This window comes from Aotus nancymaae, unplaced genomic scaffold (genome assembly GCF_030222135.1).
Source record: "Aotus nancymaae isolate 86718 unplaced genomic scaffold, 86718_ANA_hifiasm-v0.15.2.pri h1tg000043l, whole genome shotgun sequence".
Lineage (NCBI taxonomy): Eukaryota > Metazoa > Chordata > Mammalia > Primates > Aotidae > Aotus > Aotus nancymaae.
Genome location: NW_026988457.1, coordinates 3,323,998 through 3,343,382, shown reverse-complemented (window position 1 = coordinate 3,343,382; position 19,385 = coordinate 3,323,998). Strand labels below are relative to the sequence as shown.

Here is a 19,385-nt window from a genome sequence, read left to right as displayed (position 1 = left end):
TGTCGTTTGTCCTTAATTTCTAAAACTAGAAGTACATGAGTTTATGGTCTCATTCAGTCTCATTATTCAGACCACATGCTAAATTAGAAAGTAAGAGCCAGCACACTGGTTCAGTATTAGGCAAAGGTTCTAAAAAACTGAACCTTTAAGACTGTTTCCATTTCAACTGTATGTCTAAATTCCAACTACTATATCATTCTGAGGCACTGAAGTGATCTTTTAGAACAACAAATAAATTATGGTGAAAATTAACATCTGTTTATTGTTACAATTTCTTCTGTAAGAGGTAGGTAGGTCTTATGAGGATAACAGAGATGTGTAATATGCTATTTGCAACATATATCAGACAGATTTATTAACCTTTAGAAATCCAGTATTCATTTATGGCTCCCAGCAGTTTATATGTGATGTTATAATAACACACCTTCCAGGAATCTGAGGCTATATTACAAAAAAAGAGAAGATTTCTCTGGATACCTGTCTTAATCATTAAATGTCCTTTCCTAACAAGAAAAAATATTACCTAATTATTTAGAAATTTTTATGAACGATTTACTTTGAAATGCATTACTAAGTCCATTTTATAGCTCATATAAATCTATTTTAACTAATAATTCGTTCACTCACAAAAGGCTGTAAAGCTCAGTATTTAAGGACCTGAGTTTTGGAGCCAAAGTACTTGCCTCTGAATCCTGGCTCTATTTCTTCTGAGCCATGCGACTTGAGCAAGTTTCTTATCCTACTTGTGGCTCTGTCACCTCGTTCTCTCGTGTGAGATGACAATAGCAATGGGGAGGAAGTGAGTTAACACATGCCAGGCACTTGGCATGTGGTAAGCATGTGACGACTATTAACATTATCATCAATTTTGCAATATTTTTTTGAGCAACTACTATGTACCAGGACTGTTCTAGGAACACAATAAACAAGCTGTGATAAGACAAGCAGAGTCCCTACCCTCTTAGACCTTATGTTCTCATTATGGAGACAGGTAATAAGCAAATAAATCTACAATATAATGTCAGGGATAGAGGCCATAAGGACAGAGCCACGTAAAGGGATAGACTGAACAGGATACTGTTTACCAACAAACACTGGTCTGCTACACAAGGGATCATGGCCCCACCTGTATGTCAGGAGGCAGCAAGGCAGAGAGAATAGGCTTTGGAGCCCCTCAGAACTGAGGTACAGGACTGACTCCATTATTTGATTAATCTCTCTAAGCCTCAGTTTCCTCTCTGCAAAAAGAAAATAACAGCAACTAATTCATAGAGTTAAATGAGCTGATGCTTCAAAACAGCATAGCATAGTGTATCAATATGAGCACTCGATAAAAGCTCCAATAACTACTATAGTTTCCAGCTCTCTCTACTCCAAACCCTGGGCCTATAAACTAGATGTCTCACTAATCCCTCAAACTCTTCCTTTCCAAATATGAACTCATCATCTTAGCTGAGAGTAGCTCATCCTCTTTTCTTCTTCCATTCTCTAATATCCAATGACACCCACGATGTATTGCCTCCTTCAGTGATAGTCCTCAAGTTGCCCAAGACAGGAGTCTACCAAACTCATACTACATTTCTTCAAGGCTTAGTTCAAATGCCATAACAAAACCTTTACTGGCATTTCCATGTGGGGTCACAGCTTTCCTTACCTATGTTCTCAGAGGGTCATGTTTGTGCTGAATCATACAGTAATTCAACCAGTAGAATGACCAGCTCCCCACTCTAGAATAAGCCTCCTGGAGGGCAGGCACCATTTCCAGCAATGGGCACTGGGCATGGCACAGTCTACAGTGACCTACACCCTAGAGAGGCCATCCCTGCTGGGTATCACACACCACTGGCACCATGCTCATGGAGCTCCCACCTCCTCTGCACACTTGCATGTGCTGGCTTTGGATTTGGCCCCCACTGTCACCACTAGACACTAATGCCACCCCAGAGGAGGGAGCTCTAAAGCTAACTGCTTCTTGAGGTCCCCAGCTCCATACTCATCCAACATACCATGTTGGAAGGGAGGCCCTCCCTCCCCTGAGCTCGGGAATCCTGAGCACCTGGCGTCTGCCTCCCTTAATGGGACAAGCCCCAGCTCACCCCAGACACAGGGTGTAGACTTCTCCAGGAAGCAAAGGGGTTCAAATGCTGGGCAGCCAAAAAGACACAAATGGTCACGACACAGCCTTCCAAATAGTGTGAAGATTTCATTACTGTTGAGCAACTTGGCCTTGGGTCTCAATGTTCCATTTCCTGTGATGCATGAGGTTCTATATAAAGACACATGTATAAAAGATGTTTCTAAGAATGCTAGTTGTATATGTGAAGAAGGACAGTGTTATTTCAGTGAGAAAATGTGTATATAAAAAAAATTCTATTTTCTCCTGGGGCATCCTGCCCAGGCCCTTGCCCAAAGTAAGTATTCAATCAATGAATGGATTGATAAATTTGCATCCAACAGCAATATAATGAAGTCTCCAATTTAATAAATAAAAATACAATTAATGCCTATCAATTTCTAAAAATAAAATTAACTTTTAGTAAGCCATTAAACATCCAACTACTTTTACCTCAAAAGTTTAATGATACACAGCATCAAAAAGCTGAGGCAATAAATCACACTCATGACTCTCAAAGTTAACCTTTTAATGAAGTAATTCATACAATCTCCCTGTCAATAAAAAAAAATTCTAAAATTAGAATTTTAGGCCATCTTTCTCAAGCTTCTTTACAATAATCTATGAAAGGTTCTGCTAGCTCTCCTGGCTTAACAAATGAAAATCAGGTTTTGTTTTTTTTTTTAACTAATGAGCCAAGGGCCTAACTTTTCTCAAGAAAACAATGATTTCCAAAACTTTCTGCAAACAGCAGAAAAAAAAAAATAATTTGTAAGGTTGAGATTATGTCAGGTTTTAAATAAAGGGTTTATAGTTTAACCAAAAAAGGCTACAAAATTAGAAGTGTCTGTTCTCTTCAAAAGCTATATAGTTCAGGGTGGAGAGAGTATAGAAGTCTCTAAGCAGCTAAGTTAACTCCTTTTGGTCTAATGCAGAAAATGTAACCCAACCTCTGACCTCCCAACCTCTATCCCCAATATGAAACCTACCCCTCTCCTCAAATATTCCTTCTACAGTGGCTTACTTCCCTGGTCCCCATCCAAAGTGATTCCCTGGCCAAGCATGACCCTGGCCTTGTGGTGAGGTTAAAGTTCCTACTTCAGTGTCTTCAAATGGTGCCTGGATCCTTGCTTTACTAGAACCTACTAAAAGCAATGCAATTATGCTTTATCTTCTCTCCTTCATTGCTTCTAATATAATCTTATGTAAAGTTCCTTCAGAGAACAATAATGGTGTTATACAGGTGTTACTATGCTTTTGAAGCTATAGGAAAGATTATCTCAGCATCGGATCCCCTTGGTGGCTAGACCCCAGGTTCTAAAAGGGAAAAAACAAAAAGATTCTCAGTGACAGCTTTTCCATCACAGCATAAATTCAAGATACTTAATAGTATCACCTCTAGAGGCTGAGCTGTTTGGTCTCCGTTTCATGTAATGAACAAAATATTTAATATAAGAATGTTTACACAAATATCCACCCAAGAAGGAATTTTAAGTTAAAAAAACAGAAGTCAAATCATAGTTGACACAGATGCTGTGCACATAAAAGGCATTTGAACAAAATAAACTCCAGTAGCTGATTTATTAGATCATCACACTAACTCTCCTTACAGCTTTCTGCTTATCTCATCCCCACTTTGCTTTTTGTTTGCATACCCCTTTAAATAGTCAGTCTTCCTCACTTCATATTACCCTTCCATCTGTGACACAGGGAGAAAAAAACCCAGGGGAAAAAACAGCTCTTCTTCAAACTCTGTATTCTTCTTGGTACAGATCTGCATTTAGGAAACCACAGTAATCAGCCCCAACCCCACTCTCACCAACCCTCCTTTCCATTCCCTGCAATCTAAAAAGATCACATTCTACTCCCAACACACACTCTACTCATCCCACAGACTGTTCCCTTACAAATTCCAGTTCCTACTTGGCATCCCAAAAGTAGACCTTCCTGGCAATTCATGTCTTTATCTTCTAGAACTATGTTCTAAACATGTCCTCCAGCTAATTTTTCCTGTCTTTCCTACCTGATTTCACAGAAGTCTTCCCTCGTTCAGGCTTCACACGCACAATTAGCACAGTGTCAGCTCATACTTTTTACATATTACTATACAGCTTCAAACAAGTATCGTCATTCTCAAGGCCCCATGTGTTGTCTACAGATGTCTTTTTACATTCAAAAGTGCCTAATATAACCATAGATGCCCAATTAATATTTGTTGAGTAGATATTTTTTTCTTTTGAGATGGGGTATTGCTATGTTGCCCAGGGTGGTCTTAAACTCTTAGGTTCAAACAATCCTCCCGCCTCAGCCTCCTAAGTAGGACTACAGATGTTCCTGGCCTATTGAGTAACTCCTTTAAAACACTGATTTGGTACTTGTAATTTCTGCTTTCTGATATACTCATTTGTATTATGAAACAGTTACCATCTACCTTATAAGAACAGGAATACACTTTCTAAATTACTTTCTAATCCTTTGTGCCTGAGCAACCTAGAATGGTACTCTGTACATAGACTAGAACCTGATAAAGTCAGCCAAATTAAAGATTGGAAAGAACATATAATTATAAACTTTAGAGCCATTATAACTGCATGATAAGCTTCAAAACTGGAGATGGAAATGACCACTTACAATGACCTTTATTCTAGAAAACAAGGGAAACAGCTTAACTCTTGTACTAACAAGCCCAGATACAGTATTAAATATCAGATAAAAAGTTAGTTTAGGTTCTTTCTTGTTTTTATATTCACACTCTAATGATGAAAAATGTTTGTGTTTTTAATAAGGCTGCATTTTAGCATCTTGAGGCAAAACAGGCATAGGTAATGACTTGCCTAAGCAAAGAGAACGGCTGGAAGCAGATGCCTAATTACAGAAATCATTAAATTTTTGCACCTTAATTTTTTGGCAAACTTTGTAGTCGAGTGCAACCTGACAGAGTAATGACTAAACAGCAGTTCTAGACATCTGGTATTGTGGGAGGAATATATATTTTGAGCTATGAGATAAATATTCAAATGATAAAACTTACTGCTGACTTCTCCCTCACCAAGCAACTTTTATGAATGTTCACGGTAGGCAAATCAATGAAGAAACCAAAATTGCAACCTGCATCCTTCATAGTTGGGGTCCCAAGTGACATGAGGGTCCCAGACATCCTGTCCCTTAGAGGCATGGTGCATACCTGCCACACCAAGCTGCTGAGACACCCCTTTGAGGGTCAGCCTGCTCCCACTACAGCACTGGGACACCTTGACTTCTGCCTCTTAGCTTTTCCCTTTCTCAGCTCTCACAGCTGAGGGAGACATCAGTTCTTTCTCAAGAGCATGTCCATTTCCTAAAACAGTCTCCAGTAGGCTGGGTGAGGTGGCTCACACCTGTAATCCCAGCACTTTGGGAGGACAAGGTGAGTGGATCACCTCAGGTCAGAAGTTTGAGACCAGTCTGGCCAACATGGTAAAACTCCGTCTCTACTAAAAATACAAAAATAGAAAAAAAATCAGCCGGACATGGTAGCGGGTGCCTGTAACCCCAGCTATTCAGGAGGCTGAGGCAGGAGAATCGCTTGAACCCAGAAGGTGGAGGTTGCAGTGAGCCGAGATCACACCATTGCACTCCAGCCTCGGCAACAAGAGCGAAAAACTCCATCTCAAAAAAAAAAAAAAAACAGACTCCAGTTAAGTTTTAACTGAAGAGCCCTCCTGCCTTTTTCAAGTGACTTTGCCTCCCTATGCTTTGTGAATTTCAGCATTTAACTCTCAGATGTTGATCTTATTTCTCTGTTTTCATGTAGTTACTGGTCAAGCTATCTCATCACTACACCCCAAGTACTGTCTACAGACCCTATGTTAGCTGTCAGCCATTCCTGGATTTCTTTTTTTTTCTTTTGAGATGGAGTCTCAATCTGTCACCCAGGCTGGAGTGCAGTGGTCACTACAACCTCCTCTGCCTCCCAGGTCCAAGTGATTCTCCTGCCTCTGCATCCCAAGTGGTTGGGATTAGAGGAGCTTGCCCACACCCAGCTAAGTTTTATATTTTTGTATAGACAGAGTTTTGCCACGTTGGCCAGGCTGGTCTCAAACTCCTCACCTCAGGTGATCTGCCAGCCTAGGCCTCCCAAGGTGCAGGCATGAACCACCACACCTGGCCCCATTCATGGATCTCTAAAGTGCTATTCATGGAATAAAGTCAACTCTTAATCATACATGTGGCATTAAAAAAAAAAAAAAAAAAAAAAAAAAAAAAAAAAACTCTGTAAAAGAAAACATGATCCAGAATCAAGTTTAATTGCAAATCCTAAAATCTTTCTGGAAAGTTCAACTCTCAAAAGACTTGTTAATCCAAAAATGAAATTACCTAAGCCATAACAGCTCACTCTGGATCTTGTGGGCAAATTAAAGTTTTGTCATTAACTACTTCGGTGCTCTTAGCTGGCTTCCATCCAAGGAAAGAATTTCACAACAACAATAAAAGACTATCTTATAATTAAAGGGAAGCTTCCTTATTGCTTCAGTCTAGATTCTACTTACTATCACAGAAATTAAATGCTGGGGGTGAGGGGGGTGCATTGCTTAACAATATTGGTTAATTATTTGCCTTTAAAGGTAAAACCAATATTGCCACCTAGTGGCAATCTAAGTCCCCTACTCAACAGGTTGCCTAAACTGCAAATTGCAAATAAAGGACAATTAAATTAAATATAAGTGTAATAAAGTTAAATAGATAAATAGAAGAAAGTACTAAAAGAATCAAATACTTGAACGAAAAGGAGCTATTCCTAAGCCTCAAAAGCTAAGGAAAACGAGTCAATGGCAATACAGTTTCTAATGCTGTGTGTGTTTGGCAATCCAGGAGGTGCTATGGGGGATGCAAAGAGTAGGGAACAGGTCCCACCTCCCTCTAGAGTCTGAAGACAGAACAGATACACTGAAGGACAGAGTACACCTTGGGGGTGCATATGTGAATTGCCAAATGAGCATCCCAGGAAACAGGGGTCTACAGATGATGTCCATCACAGTGGACTGAGGTTACCTGCAACAACACAGAGTCTGTCAGAAACCCTGAAGGCATTAGTAAGTGACATAAGCCAGTCACAAAGGGACAAATACCCTATTCATAAAACAGAAAGCAGAATGGTGGTAACCAGGGGCTGGGGAAGAGAGATATGGGGAGCTGTTCAATGGGTACAGATTTTAGTTTGACAAGATGAAAAAGTTCTGGAGATGTGTTGCACAACATGATTCCACTTAATACTGCTGAGTTGTACACTTAAAATGTAAATTTTAAGTGTTTTTTATCACAATTAAAAACAAATAACAACAGTGGTGGTTTCAGCAACAACAAAGCATGCTGAGTGGGACGCATCCTGAGGTCAGGGCGCAGGCCGCAATCGCGGTAAGTCAGGCAGTCGGAGACCCACTGAGGCCCCTTTGGGAAACATCGAATTACTGATGGTGATTTGACAGGCAGGTCCTCAGGTCTCCAGCATCCCACATTGCCCCTCCTCTCCGTATCCCTTCATACAGCCCTTCAGTCTGCTCTGACTCTGCCCAGCCCATAGACACTGGTCTTCCCCCAGGGCCCATGGCTCCCCTGGAAGCAGCACCTTCAAGCTTCCAGCCACTACCTATGTATGTTGCTGACTCTCAAATCCACCATCTTCTGGCCAAATCTTTCTCCTGAGCACAAAATAAATATCCAGCCTCTGGCTGCTCACACCCTCACTTCGAATGTGACACCCAAAATCACTGTCACCGTTTAAACCTGAGAACCTGTCCTCAGCCTCACTCAGCAGCCCCACCTCATCTGAGTCCCAGCTGGAAGCATCCCTGCCACTCTCTCCAGCCTGGGTCCATCTCCTACCATTCTGGCCCTGCAGCCCCCCTACACCACCCCTGGCCAGATCCATGGCCCTGTCCCCAGCCCAGGGCTTCTCAAACTGCTGTGGTGGAGGGCATGCAGTAGTCTGTGACCCCCCCGATCAGCAAGGCCCCCCCTGAGCAGCAAGGCCCAAGACTAGTCCCACAGCTTTAGAATGAGGTTCCTTGCCCTGTCCTGGCCATTCTCCCTATGGCCACCAGGGGATGGTTTTTTTTTTTTTTTTTTTGAGACTGAGTTTCACTTTTGTTGCCCAGGCTGGAGTGCAATGGCACGACCTCAGCTCACTGTGACTACGGCCTTCCGGGTTCAAGGGATTCTCCTGCCTCAGCCTCCCAAGTAGCTGGGATTACAGGCGCCCACCACCACACCTGGGTAATTTTTTGCATTTTTAGTAGAGACAAGGTTTCACCATTTTGGTTAGGCTGATCTCGAACTCCTGACCTCAGGTGATCTACCTGCCTCGGCCTCCCAAAGTGCTGAGATTACAGGCAGGAGCCACTGTGTCCGGCTGGGATGGTTTTAAAACACAAACTCTACCGGGTCTACTCCCTAACAGTACTCCCTGGTAGTAATCCTCAACCAAGAGGAACTTTAAATTATAATAGTGACCGGTGTCACTGCTTCATGTATTGCCAGAGGTGAGAGATGCTAAATGCTTTGTATACCAAAAAGATACACCTCAGACTGCCAGGAGAGCCCTTGGAAAGGCCTGGCTCCCCAGAGGACATATAATTCTGCATGGCCATGTTCCCTCCTGACTTCCCAGGCCTGTGGCCCACACTGCCACCCTCACCATCCACTGGCCCAGGACAGCATCAATGCCCACACACCTGTGCTCCACTTCTCACCTGACCACCTTACCTGCTATCCTCCTTACCCAAGAAGCCCCCCCCTCCCACCTCAGCCTCAACCTAGCTAGTGCCTAATAGGTAGGCTCAGTTCCAAGCTCAACTCTTTCAGAAATCCCTCCTTGAACACTACATCCCCTCCTCAGCTCCCCTGTGCCACATCATTCCACATCACCATGGTAGGGGCCAAGTACACCCTTCTATCACTGCTCTTCCACCTTGCTTGAAAACTGCCTGCTGATGGCCTTTCTCCTCTCTGGGACTGTGCATTCTTCAAGTACAAAGATTATCTCTTGTTGATCTTTGCATCCCCAGTACTTTGCCCATAGTATGTCTTCAAATATCAAAAGAATGAACGAGAGGTTCATAGATAAATTCTGCAGACTAGGTGAGTCCTTGACATAGAAACAGAATCCTGACTTTGGCAGAGACATCGATTTGTCCCCCAGTATCCATGCTCCCTTCTCCCTTCTAAAGATCAGAACCCCTTGAGTTCTGGCTGAACCCAGGGCCACCCAACCAGACATCACCCTTCCCAGCCCAGGTGTACCCACGTGGTATGTCCTAGACACAGGTACATAAAGGGACACAACAAATACAACTTCAAGGTACAAGATCCTTAAAAGGAAGCAGCTTGGCCTCCACATGCTGGAATGCAGAATGTAGGTCAGCTTCAACCAGGCAGGACAAGACACTTCATCTAAGTCAAAGGACAGAGGAACCCAGAGCAGAGCCGCCTCCCCAGGCCCCCACTGACTAGACTGTTGAGTGGAGAGAAGTACATCTTCCATCTTCTTTTTTTAATTTTTGTTTCAATACTGAAAGACTTCCATCTTCTTTAAGTCACTGTTATGTTGTGTTAAAGTAGTTAAGTGAATCTTCTGGTTCTTTTTCATACTATCTCCAAAAAATTTACTTAATCATGAGACCATATTTTTCTAGCACCAGCTCATACCTAATTTTTTTTCAACTCTTCTCCCTAAACCCTGTGACTTCACTAAGAGAAGTAAATAGCTATTTTATTTTCAAGAGGGAGGGAGGTTGGCCATTATCCATTTAAGAGTTAACAGGAGGCCGGGCGCAGTGGCACATGCCTATAATCCCAGCACTTTGGGAGGCCGAGGCGGGTGGATCACGAGGTCAAGAGATCGATCGAGACCATCCTGGTCAACATGGTGAAACCCCGTCTCTACTAAAAATACGAAAATTAGCTGGGCGTGGTGGCGCATGCCTGTGGTCTCAGCTACTCGGGAGGCTAAGGCAGGAGAATTGCTTGAACCCAGGAGGTGGAGGTTGCGGTGAGCCGAGATCGCGCCATTGCACTCCAGCCTGGGTAACAAGCGAAACTCCGTCTTAAAAAAAAAAAAAAAAAAAAAAAAAAAGATTTTTAGAGTCAATTCAATTGCCATATGTTAAATACCTACTATGTTCAAGGTGCTATGGAAGGATCAAAAGAAGTGTCTGGCCGGGCATGGTGGCTCACGCCTGTAATCCCAGCACTTTGGGAGGCCGAGGCGGGTGGATCACGAGGTCAAGAGATCGAGACCATCCTGGTCAACATGGTGAAACCTTGTCTCTACTAAAAATACAAAAAATTAGCTGGGCATGGTGGCGCGTGCCTGTGGTCCCAGCTACTCAGGAGGCTGAGGCAGGAGAATTGCCTGAACCCAAGAGGCGGAGGTTGCGGTGAGCCGAGACCGCACCATTGCACTCCAGCCTGGGTAACAAGAGTGAAACTCCATCTCAAAAAAAAAAAAAAAAAAAAAAAAGTGTAGTGCCTGCCTTCAAAGAACTTGTGATTTAATACAGCGTGTGTGTGTATGCATGCATATGTACAGCCAAAGGGCCATACTTATGTAAAAGAAATACAAAGAAACTTCTATTACAACAGAGAAGAAGTAACTCTGGGAAAGAAAATATCATAATTTTCAAGGATTCAGTGCTTGGTTTTGAAGAATTAAAAACTCATAAGACACAGTCTATTCCCTGCTCTCAAAATTTGTAAAAGAGACAGGTAAATAATACACAATGAAAAGTATATAATAGAAGTTTGTACAAGATACAAAAGTGGTTCCAAAAAGGAAGTAGCTTAGCACTGTGGGTCAAGATGGCACACAGAAAACCTTTATGGGGAATACACGAGCTTGACAAGAAGACAGGATCTACAATACGCAAAGCCACAGGGACTGAGCATGGGATATGGTCTGAATCTGTGTCCCCACCCAAATCTCATGTGGAATTGTAATTCCCAATGTTAGAAGTGGGGCCTGGTGGGAGGTGACTGGATCATGGGGGCAGTTTCTCGTAGTTTAACATCATCTCCCTTGGTGTTGCAGTGAGGAGAGTGAGTTACTGAGAGATGTGGTTGCTTAAAAGTGCATAGCACCTCCCTGCTCTCTCTCTCCCTCCTGCTCCAGCCATGTGAGATGTGCCTGCTTCCCGTTCACCTTCTGCCATGATCGAAAGTTTTCTGAGGCCTACCCAGAAGCTGCCATGCTTCCTGTACAGCCTATGGAACCATGATCCAATTAAACCTCTTTTCTTTACAAATGACCCAGTCCCGGGTGTTTCTTTATAGCAATGCAAAGATGCACTAATATGGCAAGTGATCCTAGAACCATAAAAAGTTTGAAGTTACTGGCAAATAGAGGACAAGGGAGTGAGCGGCAGATGATGAAGCTGGGATCCAGAGACAGGAACTTCAGTTAATAAGCTCTGGTGCAACTGCCCTGGCACAAGGAAACAAGCAATGGGGGTTCCTTCTGCTCTGCTAGATCCATACCTGCTCAGCTGCCTACCACTTTGCCTCAACCCTGACAAACACCAAAGAGAAGCTACAACACACATTCTCCATTCCTAAATACCATTGCCAAGTTCAGCTTACACGGGAACCTCTAACCATCCTCCCCAGAGCCTAGAGTCAGTTTTAAGCGTCCAGTGCTCTTGCACCTGGACTCTATCCTTTGCAAAGCCCCAGGGCCTCTCAAAAAAAGCAGGCATACCCAGCCCCCAGCAGCACCCTCTACTCTCATTTTTTCCTAAGAGAAAGGAGGAACACTTTATAATTCTATTGCTTCCCACCAAAAGGTACCCGCATGCCTTATCCCCACTGTAAACCAAGTCCCAGGGACCTTGCCCTGCTCGAAGGTGCTCTGAAAACTACTCTTCTAGAAGAATAAAAGGGGAAAGGCAGGTAGAGAGCTAGCAATGAATATCCATTTGCACAGAAATAAAATTGGCCAAAAATAAGATAAAATAAGAGTAGATGAACAGTAGAGGAAGTACAGGGGCATATTCAACTGACTAGGCTTCCCTGGCAAGGGGTGTCGCTATCCATATCAATGGCAAGGACTATTGGTATGGATTAAATGGGGAAGATACGTAGTCTAAAAAACACAAACCTGTCTCTGCAAGATGGAAGGTACTGCTGGCAGCAGGGACACATGCAGGTGACACAGGGAAAAGTATGCTCTTAATTCATATGAGTAAGAGATGCCTAACTGTGCTTCTGATGTCATCACTGATCACATAATTTGGAGTAATTGCCAAGGTCTGACTAAGCAAAATTCAGTTAGAGCTTCCCTGGACCCACCTGAGGGAAGGATTATCTGGGCTCCTGGCTCCTCCTCCTCCTTGCAGCAGCCTGCACTTGGCCACCCCACTATCACCTCCAGCAGAGCAGATGGAGGAAGCCAGCCAGTCAAGGTGCTGCATGTCTGCCTCTCTAATAAAATCTGGGAAGGTTTAGTAGAAGAAAATCTCCAAAAGTTAGGTTTCCAGAAAAAAGGACAATTTTTAACTTATTAAGCTGCTCCTATCTCTGACTACTGAAAACCGATCTATCTACAGCATGTATTTCTTTCCTCTCCCTTGAGAAAGTATGATGGTTCAAGTACAGCAACCCAGAGAACCTGGCCTTGCAGGGACGCAGGACAGTCTGATACAGTTTATATATAAAGCATTTAAAGATTAAACACAATAAACCTTATTCCAAGCAGTTCCTTGCCTTTTACTGTAAAGGCTGTTTATGTTTCCACTGACATTTCTGACCCTTTATTTTCCAGGACACATGAAGAGAAAGAAAGCAGCGATCTGTCATGCACATACGTCTCTTGTCAAAGAGTTCTTTCCTGGGGGAACAAAGGGATGGCACTTATCTACAGGCAAGCACTTTGGTCTTGAAGGCCATCACAACATGGTACAGAGGTCTTGATGGACTGACTTAGCTAAAGGAGGAAACCACCTATAGGGCAGCACAAGGTAGATCCTCCCTCCCCCCAAACCTACAGCATTATTCAGAGCAGCTTTAGATTCTGTTCATGCCTATTTTAAATGTTATTAAAATGTACCTGCATACATAGATTTTTCTCTACATAATCCTTCTGGAATATTACATTATAAATCAAATCAAAAGTTAAATTAATGACATCCAATTAAAAAAGTAGATTAAGAGACTCATAGAGGAAGCACTGCACTAAGATTAATGAAAATATTATTCCAACATGAAAATTGCCTTAGAACTTGTTACCAAAATTTTGAACATTAATTATCTCTATTTTAAGCCTTGCCTTTAAAAAGTTATTTCTTCTAATTCCTTTTATCATACTTCGTGACAAATCCACAGTTGCCTCACACAATTATACAGTTCTCTTAAATTTATATATATATAGGTATATATATATACACATACACACAAATTTAGAATATGATACTTTGCGCATTAGAAATTAACCAAAACATTTTCTTTCTTTTTCTTTTCTTTCTTTTTTTTTTTTTTGAGACAGGAGTCCCTCTCTGCCACCCAGGCTGGAGTGCAGTGGTGTGATCTCGGCTCACTGCAACCTCTGCCTCCCGGGTTCAAGCAATTCTCCTGCCTCAGTCTCCCGAGTAGCTGGGATTACAGGCATGCAACACCATACCCCGCTAATTTTTGTATTTTCAGTAGAGATGGGATTTTGCCATGTTGGCCAGACTGGTCTCGAATGCCTGACCTCAACTGATTCACCCACCTCGGTCTCCCACAGTGTTGGGATTACAGGCATGAACCACCGCGCCCAGCTGACCAAAACATTTTCAACAACAAATACTCAATATTAAATAAGCAAAATGAGTCAGAAGAGTTATACTCATCTAAATGAAAACTGATTCTCTACAGATCCAGTGTTTTGGAAAACATAAAGGTAATCAAGAAATACATAACTGGCAGAACGCACCCCCTACCCCCACCAAGCCATCACTACGTACCTGTGTAAGATCTGCAGCCTGTTTCAAGATGCTTTTTTTTAATTGCTCTGCTCTCTTTGCATGAAAAGAATTACTTTGACTTTGGATGACAAATACAATTTCTTTTAAGTCTAGAACAAGAAGAAATCGTTTTCAGGTATTTCTTTTTATACAATTATTAAAATAAACTTGAAAACAAGTGAAAAAAATAGCTACAAGGCAAGCCTTCAGGGAATAAACTCTTAAAGGGGAAAAAAAATCAATTCATATGTAATTCTAGAGACAAAATTTTCTCTCTTTTTAAACTGTTTCCAAAACTTCCTTCGTAGAAGTTAGCAAGTAAATAAGCTGACTGTACCAGACCCAGTCTATGGTAACAAACTGTGAATGTGCTCCTGCATCTGTCAGAAAGAATGACTGTAAATGTGCGAAAACATCTAGAATGATAATCTTCCCAGTAGCTGAAAATCTAATGTTTACAAATAGCTTTTTAACAATTCCCACATAATCCTACACTGTGCTACTACCTGTTATGAGTTGAATCATGTCCTCCAAAATTCATATTTTTTAAGTCCTACCCCCAACACTGCAGAATGTGACTTCATTTAGAATTCGGTCTTGACAGAGGTAATCAAGTTAAAGGGAGGTCATCAGGGTGAACCTTAATCCAACATAAGCAGTATCCCTAAAAAAGGGGAAATTTGGATGCATAACCAACACACATAGAAGGAAGATGATATGAAGAGACATGTAGAGAAGATGGCCATCTACAAGCCAAAGAGAGAGGCCTGGAACAGATCCTTCCCTTCCCAGCTTGCAGAAGGAACCAACCCTGCCCACACCTTGATCTCAGACTTCTAGCCTCCAGAACTGTGAGACAAAACATTTCTGTTGCTTGTACTAAGCCATATTTTGTGGTACTTTGTTACATAGTCCCAGCTCACTACTACACTACTTCAAGAATGTTCTAAGTGGCCCTTTCAGGTGAAACTCAACAGTAGCTGCACATCTCTCATGAGATCAATAATCCCTACCCTACCTCATAAGGCACCTAGCCAGGATTAGGTGTTATCTCCAGGAAACCAGCCACAATTCCTCAGCAACAGGGCTTTAGTGTAAAGTGCTGCATAAAGCCCATCTACAACACCCCACGCTGGCAGTAATCGCCAGCCTGCTAGAGATGCACCTGAAGGCAGCCAGGTTTTTACAACGGCGAGCAGGGAGAAAACTCAAGTATGTCCTGCCCACAAAGACCATGGAGGGCTTGCCAATGGAGGTGGCAGGGCTGCACCCCAGAGAAACACGTTAGGTCTCCCCAGGTTCTGAGCCTGTTAACAAAGAAATCGATAAAACAGTGATTTTGTCAGCATCCTGCCACCAGACAGGGATGTTGGCAGAAGGGAGGTGCCACATAAATTGTAGCCTTCAGATAGATTGTCAGCAAAGCCATGTGGGGACCTTTCCCCGACCATGGATCTTTCTCTTTAACACCTCAGCTCAGAGACCCTAATTTGATTTTAATTGTATTCCATTATATTTGATTGTTCTTATGTTCTGTTCTATAACTCCATTCACTTATTCACTCGCTCAAATATTCACACAACATATAGCTCCACAGTGAGCCATCTAGAGCCTAAAAATAATCTAAATGCTCTCTGGTTAAAACATCAATAAAATATGTAAAAGGAAGTGCTGAACAACCTACTGAATCTGACCTAATTTCTTTTATTTAGGAGTTTATATAAATAGGAACATTCCCTATACCTGTCTCTGTTTTAAACCAGCTTCTCACTTTGTATGTTGGACTCATAGATTAGACTTAAATGGGTCTCTTCAGTTTCAGCTGAATTGTTATCTTGTATCTACTACATTTGAAGCAATATAAATGACACATCTAAAGAGGAGTTATAAAGATTTCTTTTTGTTAAGAATGGAGTAAATAAGCCTCAGAGTATAATTTTTGTAAAATTTAATAAACAAGAAGATACAGATGCCCAATGACCCAGAAACTCCACTCTTATTAATCATCCTTGAGAAATTCAGATGAGTGCACAAGGATATATAACAAAAGTATTCACAGTAGCACTGTGTAAAAGAAACAAATTGGAAGCAACGAAAACATCTGCTAACAAGATATATTAACTGAAATACTATACAGCAATAAAAATTAACCAGTACTACATGTATCAATCCAGATGAATATGGTAGACAAATCTATATGGTAGATAAATATAGATAAATCTATATGGTAGATAAAACTATATGGTCTACCATACAGTTATAATGCTGAAAAAAGCAAGTTGCAAAAGAATAACTATATAAATCAATAGTTTGCAACAATATAAACATAAATATATTAAAATGTATATATATCATACATATACACACATAGCATGTGAAGGTATAAAAGATTACATGAATATGTTAAATACCAAATCAGGATAATGGTTAAAAGGTTTCAGCTGGGTTAATGGTGCTTAATTTCTTAATCTAGGTGATGCTTTATTTCTAAATCTAATGAACATATAATACATGAATGTTAATTATATTATTCTATAACTTTTTATATGTTCAAATTACTTCATGACAAATTTTTTAAAGAGCAGATTTCTCTATCAAAAGGTTAATTCTAGCTGGACATTGTGGCATGCACCTGAAGTCTCAGCTACTTGGGAAGCTGAAGCAGGAGGATTGCTTGTGCCCACGAGTTTGAGGTCAGCCTGAGCAACATAACAAGACTCATCTTTTTTAAAAAAAAAAAAAAAAAAAGCTTAATCCTGCATTCACCACTCATCACAGTAACCAACTCCTGCCACTTCTACCACATCAGCAAAGCTCCCACTGTCTTCTCACAAAGACAACGGCACTTCCATGCAGGGAAGAGGATTTGCAAGAAGATTAAAAAGCAAGGCCAGGTGCGGTGGCTCACGCCTATTATCCCAGCACTTTGGGAGGCCAAGGCGGGCAGATCACCTGAGGTCGGGAGTTCAAGACCAGCCTGACCAACATGGAGAAATCCCTTCTCTACTAAAAATACAAAATTAGCCAAGCGTGGTGGTACATGCCTGTAATTCCAGCTACTCAGGAGGCTGAGGCAGGAGAATTGCTTGAACCTGGGAGCCAGAGGTTGCAGTGAGCTGTTGCACTCTAGCCTAGGCAACAAGAGCGAAACTCCATCTCAAAAAAAAAAAAAAAAAGTAAATTCTTCCCATGTATACCTGGGTCATGTCCTGTGAGTTGTATCTGTGCTCTTTAACACAGCTACTAAGCAATCGTGCTGGCCCTTCCCTTTTTCCTATACTTCAATCATGCATGCTTCATTCATTCATTCAGCAAACATCTTCTGAGTACCTACTAAGTGTAGGGCTCTTCGATACAAGGCTGAGTGAGCCCAGTTGCAGCACTGGAGTGTCTGAGCCTCGTTCAGAGACAGCCCATTTTAACAAAAAGCAGTAAGTGGAAAGCCAGAGCTAACTAAGCACAGGGCACAGAAATTCATCTGAGTTTCTCTAGGATGATTAATAAGACTGGAATTTCTGGGTCATTGGGAATGTGCATCTTCTTTATTAAATTCACAAAAATTATTCTCTGAGGCTTATTTACTCCATTCCAGATGATCGGGGGCCAAGTGCAAGGAGAGCTTCCCAGAGGAGATATTTCCTGAATTTCCTTTAAAAAGCAGCAGACACACGCAGAGAGGGTAGCAGATCAGTGGGGTTATCACAGAGCCCACAGCCTGTGGTACCTCCGCAGCATCCTGAGTGAATGACCATGTTTGTCAGGCATTTCTGAGAAAAGAAGCGGGGCAGGGTACAGGAGGTGATAAAGTTAGAAAGGGAAGCAGATTCGTCAAGTCAAAAGTCATGAGGGATTTATATACCACGCTGAGAAGCTTGGGCTCTAGATTAATCACTTTCAAATGGAGGAAGGGCCTCAGGAGCCAAGTGGGGTCCCAGGCAGTGGGGGCCTTCCCAAAGGAGGGAAGGTGGACACTGTCCTGAAGATGGAGGAAAAAGAGTGTGGGAAGATCCTCCCCACAGAAGGAGCAGTGAAGGTTTGGGACAGAAAATCAAATTTAGGGCCCGGAAAACATTAACGGTTAGGTATGGCCAAGGAACAGATTCATGGGGGGGATTATGGAGGACAAGGCTAAAGGGGAAGGGAGCTCCTGTAACCCTGATCATAATGAATGCCGGCAGATCACTGACATGCTAGTCAGCCCCAACCCGTTTCAGAGAAGAACCAGGTTAGTATAGGTAGTACAATTCAGTGCCACAAACGGCTTATGTGTTTAAATTCTTGCTGTTCTGACATACAGCCTAAGCCATCCCTTCACTGAATCACATTCTGGCTGAGTCCAGATCCCAGAGCTTATCTCGCTAGCTGTCTTCTCTGTGTATGCCATCCAACCACCTGACTCTTAAGCTCCTGCTGCCCAGTCGACAGAGCTACATAAGACAATTCCTCCACGATTTCCTTATCATTTTGGTTGCACTTCTTTAAACTCACTGCAATTTGCCTTCAGCAAACACTGTCACAACTCAAGATGGATCGTCATTGTTTCTCCTCCAGGAATGGGCAATAAATGAGCCGCACACTAAGTGCCTGTCAATAATAATCAGAGTGACAGGCTAGAAGGGGAAAATAAATAAATTAGTCAAGGATACCTAAAGGGCCAATGCAATGCCAAAGCCAATGGTGAGTTGCAGAGAGCGCTCAGGAAAGGCGGCAGGACCAAGAGATAGTTAGAAAACGGATGCTGACGAGCAATGATTCTCTGAAAGCAGAAGAAACCAAATGCTCTGTATGTCTTCAGTTGCTCAGCACCTACCATTGGCTAAGCACTGAACTAAGTGCTCATCTTCCTGGTCAGAAATTACCTAGAAAAATGGGTTTCATCATGCTTGTGTTTTTCTGATGAGAAACCAATATGGTTTTCTTCTGACAAAAGGTGAATAACAAGCCACCTTATGATTTAAAGCTGAGGGATAAAGATGCATGCACACATACACACATGCACACACATGCACAAAGCACCTCTCCAATTATGTTTACTTGGTGAGATTAATCATACACTAGTGAATCTATCAATTAGGCAGCAAGCTGAAGGAGAAACAGCAGTCTGTGCGTGGAGGCTATTTCCCAGCTCTGACTGTGAGCCATGTTCTTGGTGCCTCACTCTACCCCTGTCGCTGCAATTGCACAGGCAACTTTAGTAGCCTCCTGGTCCTGTGGGCTCACACAAAGACTGTGACAAAGAAGCCCCCTGGGTCTTTTTCAGATGAACTGATGCCAAGTTAGGTATCACTCGACTTGCCATG

The 19,385-nt window shown here is 42.2% G+C and overlaps 1 protein-coding gene across 1 annotated transcript in view; it reads right to left on the bottom strand.

Annotated features, from left to right (window-relative positions):
- Window positions 1–19,385, bottom strand: part of B3GLCT (beta 3-glucosyltransferase) — a 121,407-nt gene that overhangs the window by 77,345 nt on the left and 24,677 nt on the right. Inside the window, exon 4 of the mRNA XM_064361733.1 lies at window positions 14,086–14,195. Within this exon, the coding sequence (XP_064217803.1) occupies window positions 14,086–14,195 (110 nt within the window). The remainder of the gene's footprint in view (window positions 1–14,085; window positions 14,196–19,385) is intronic.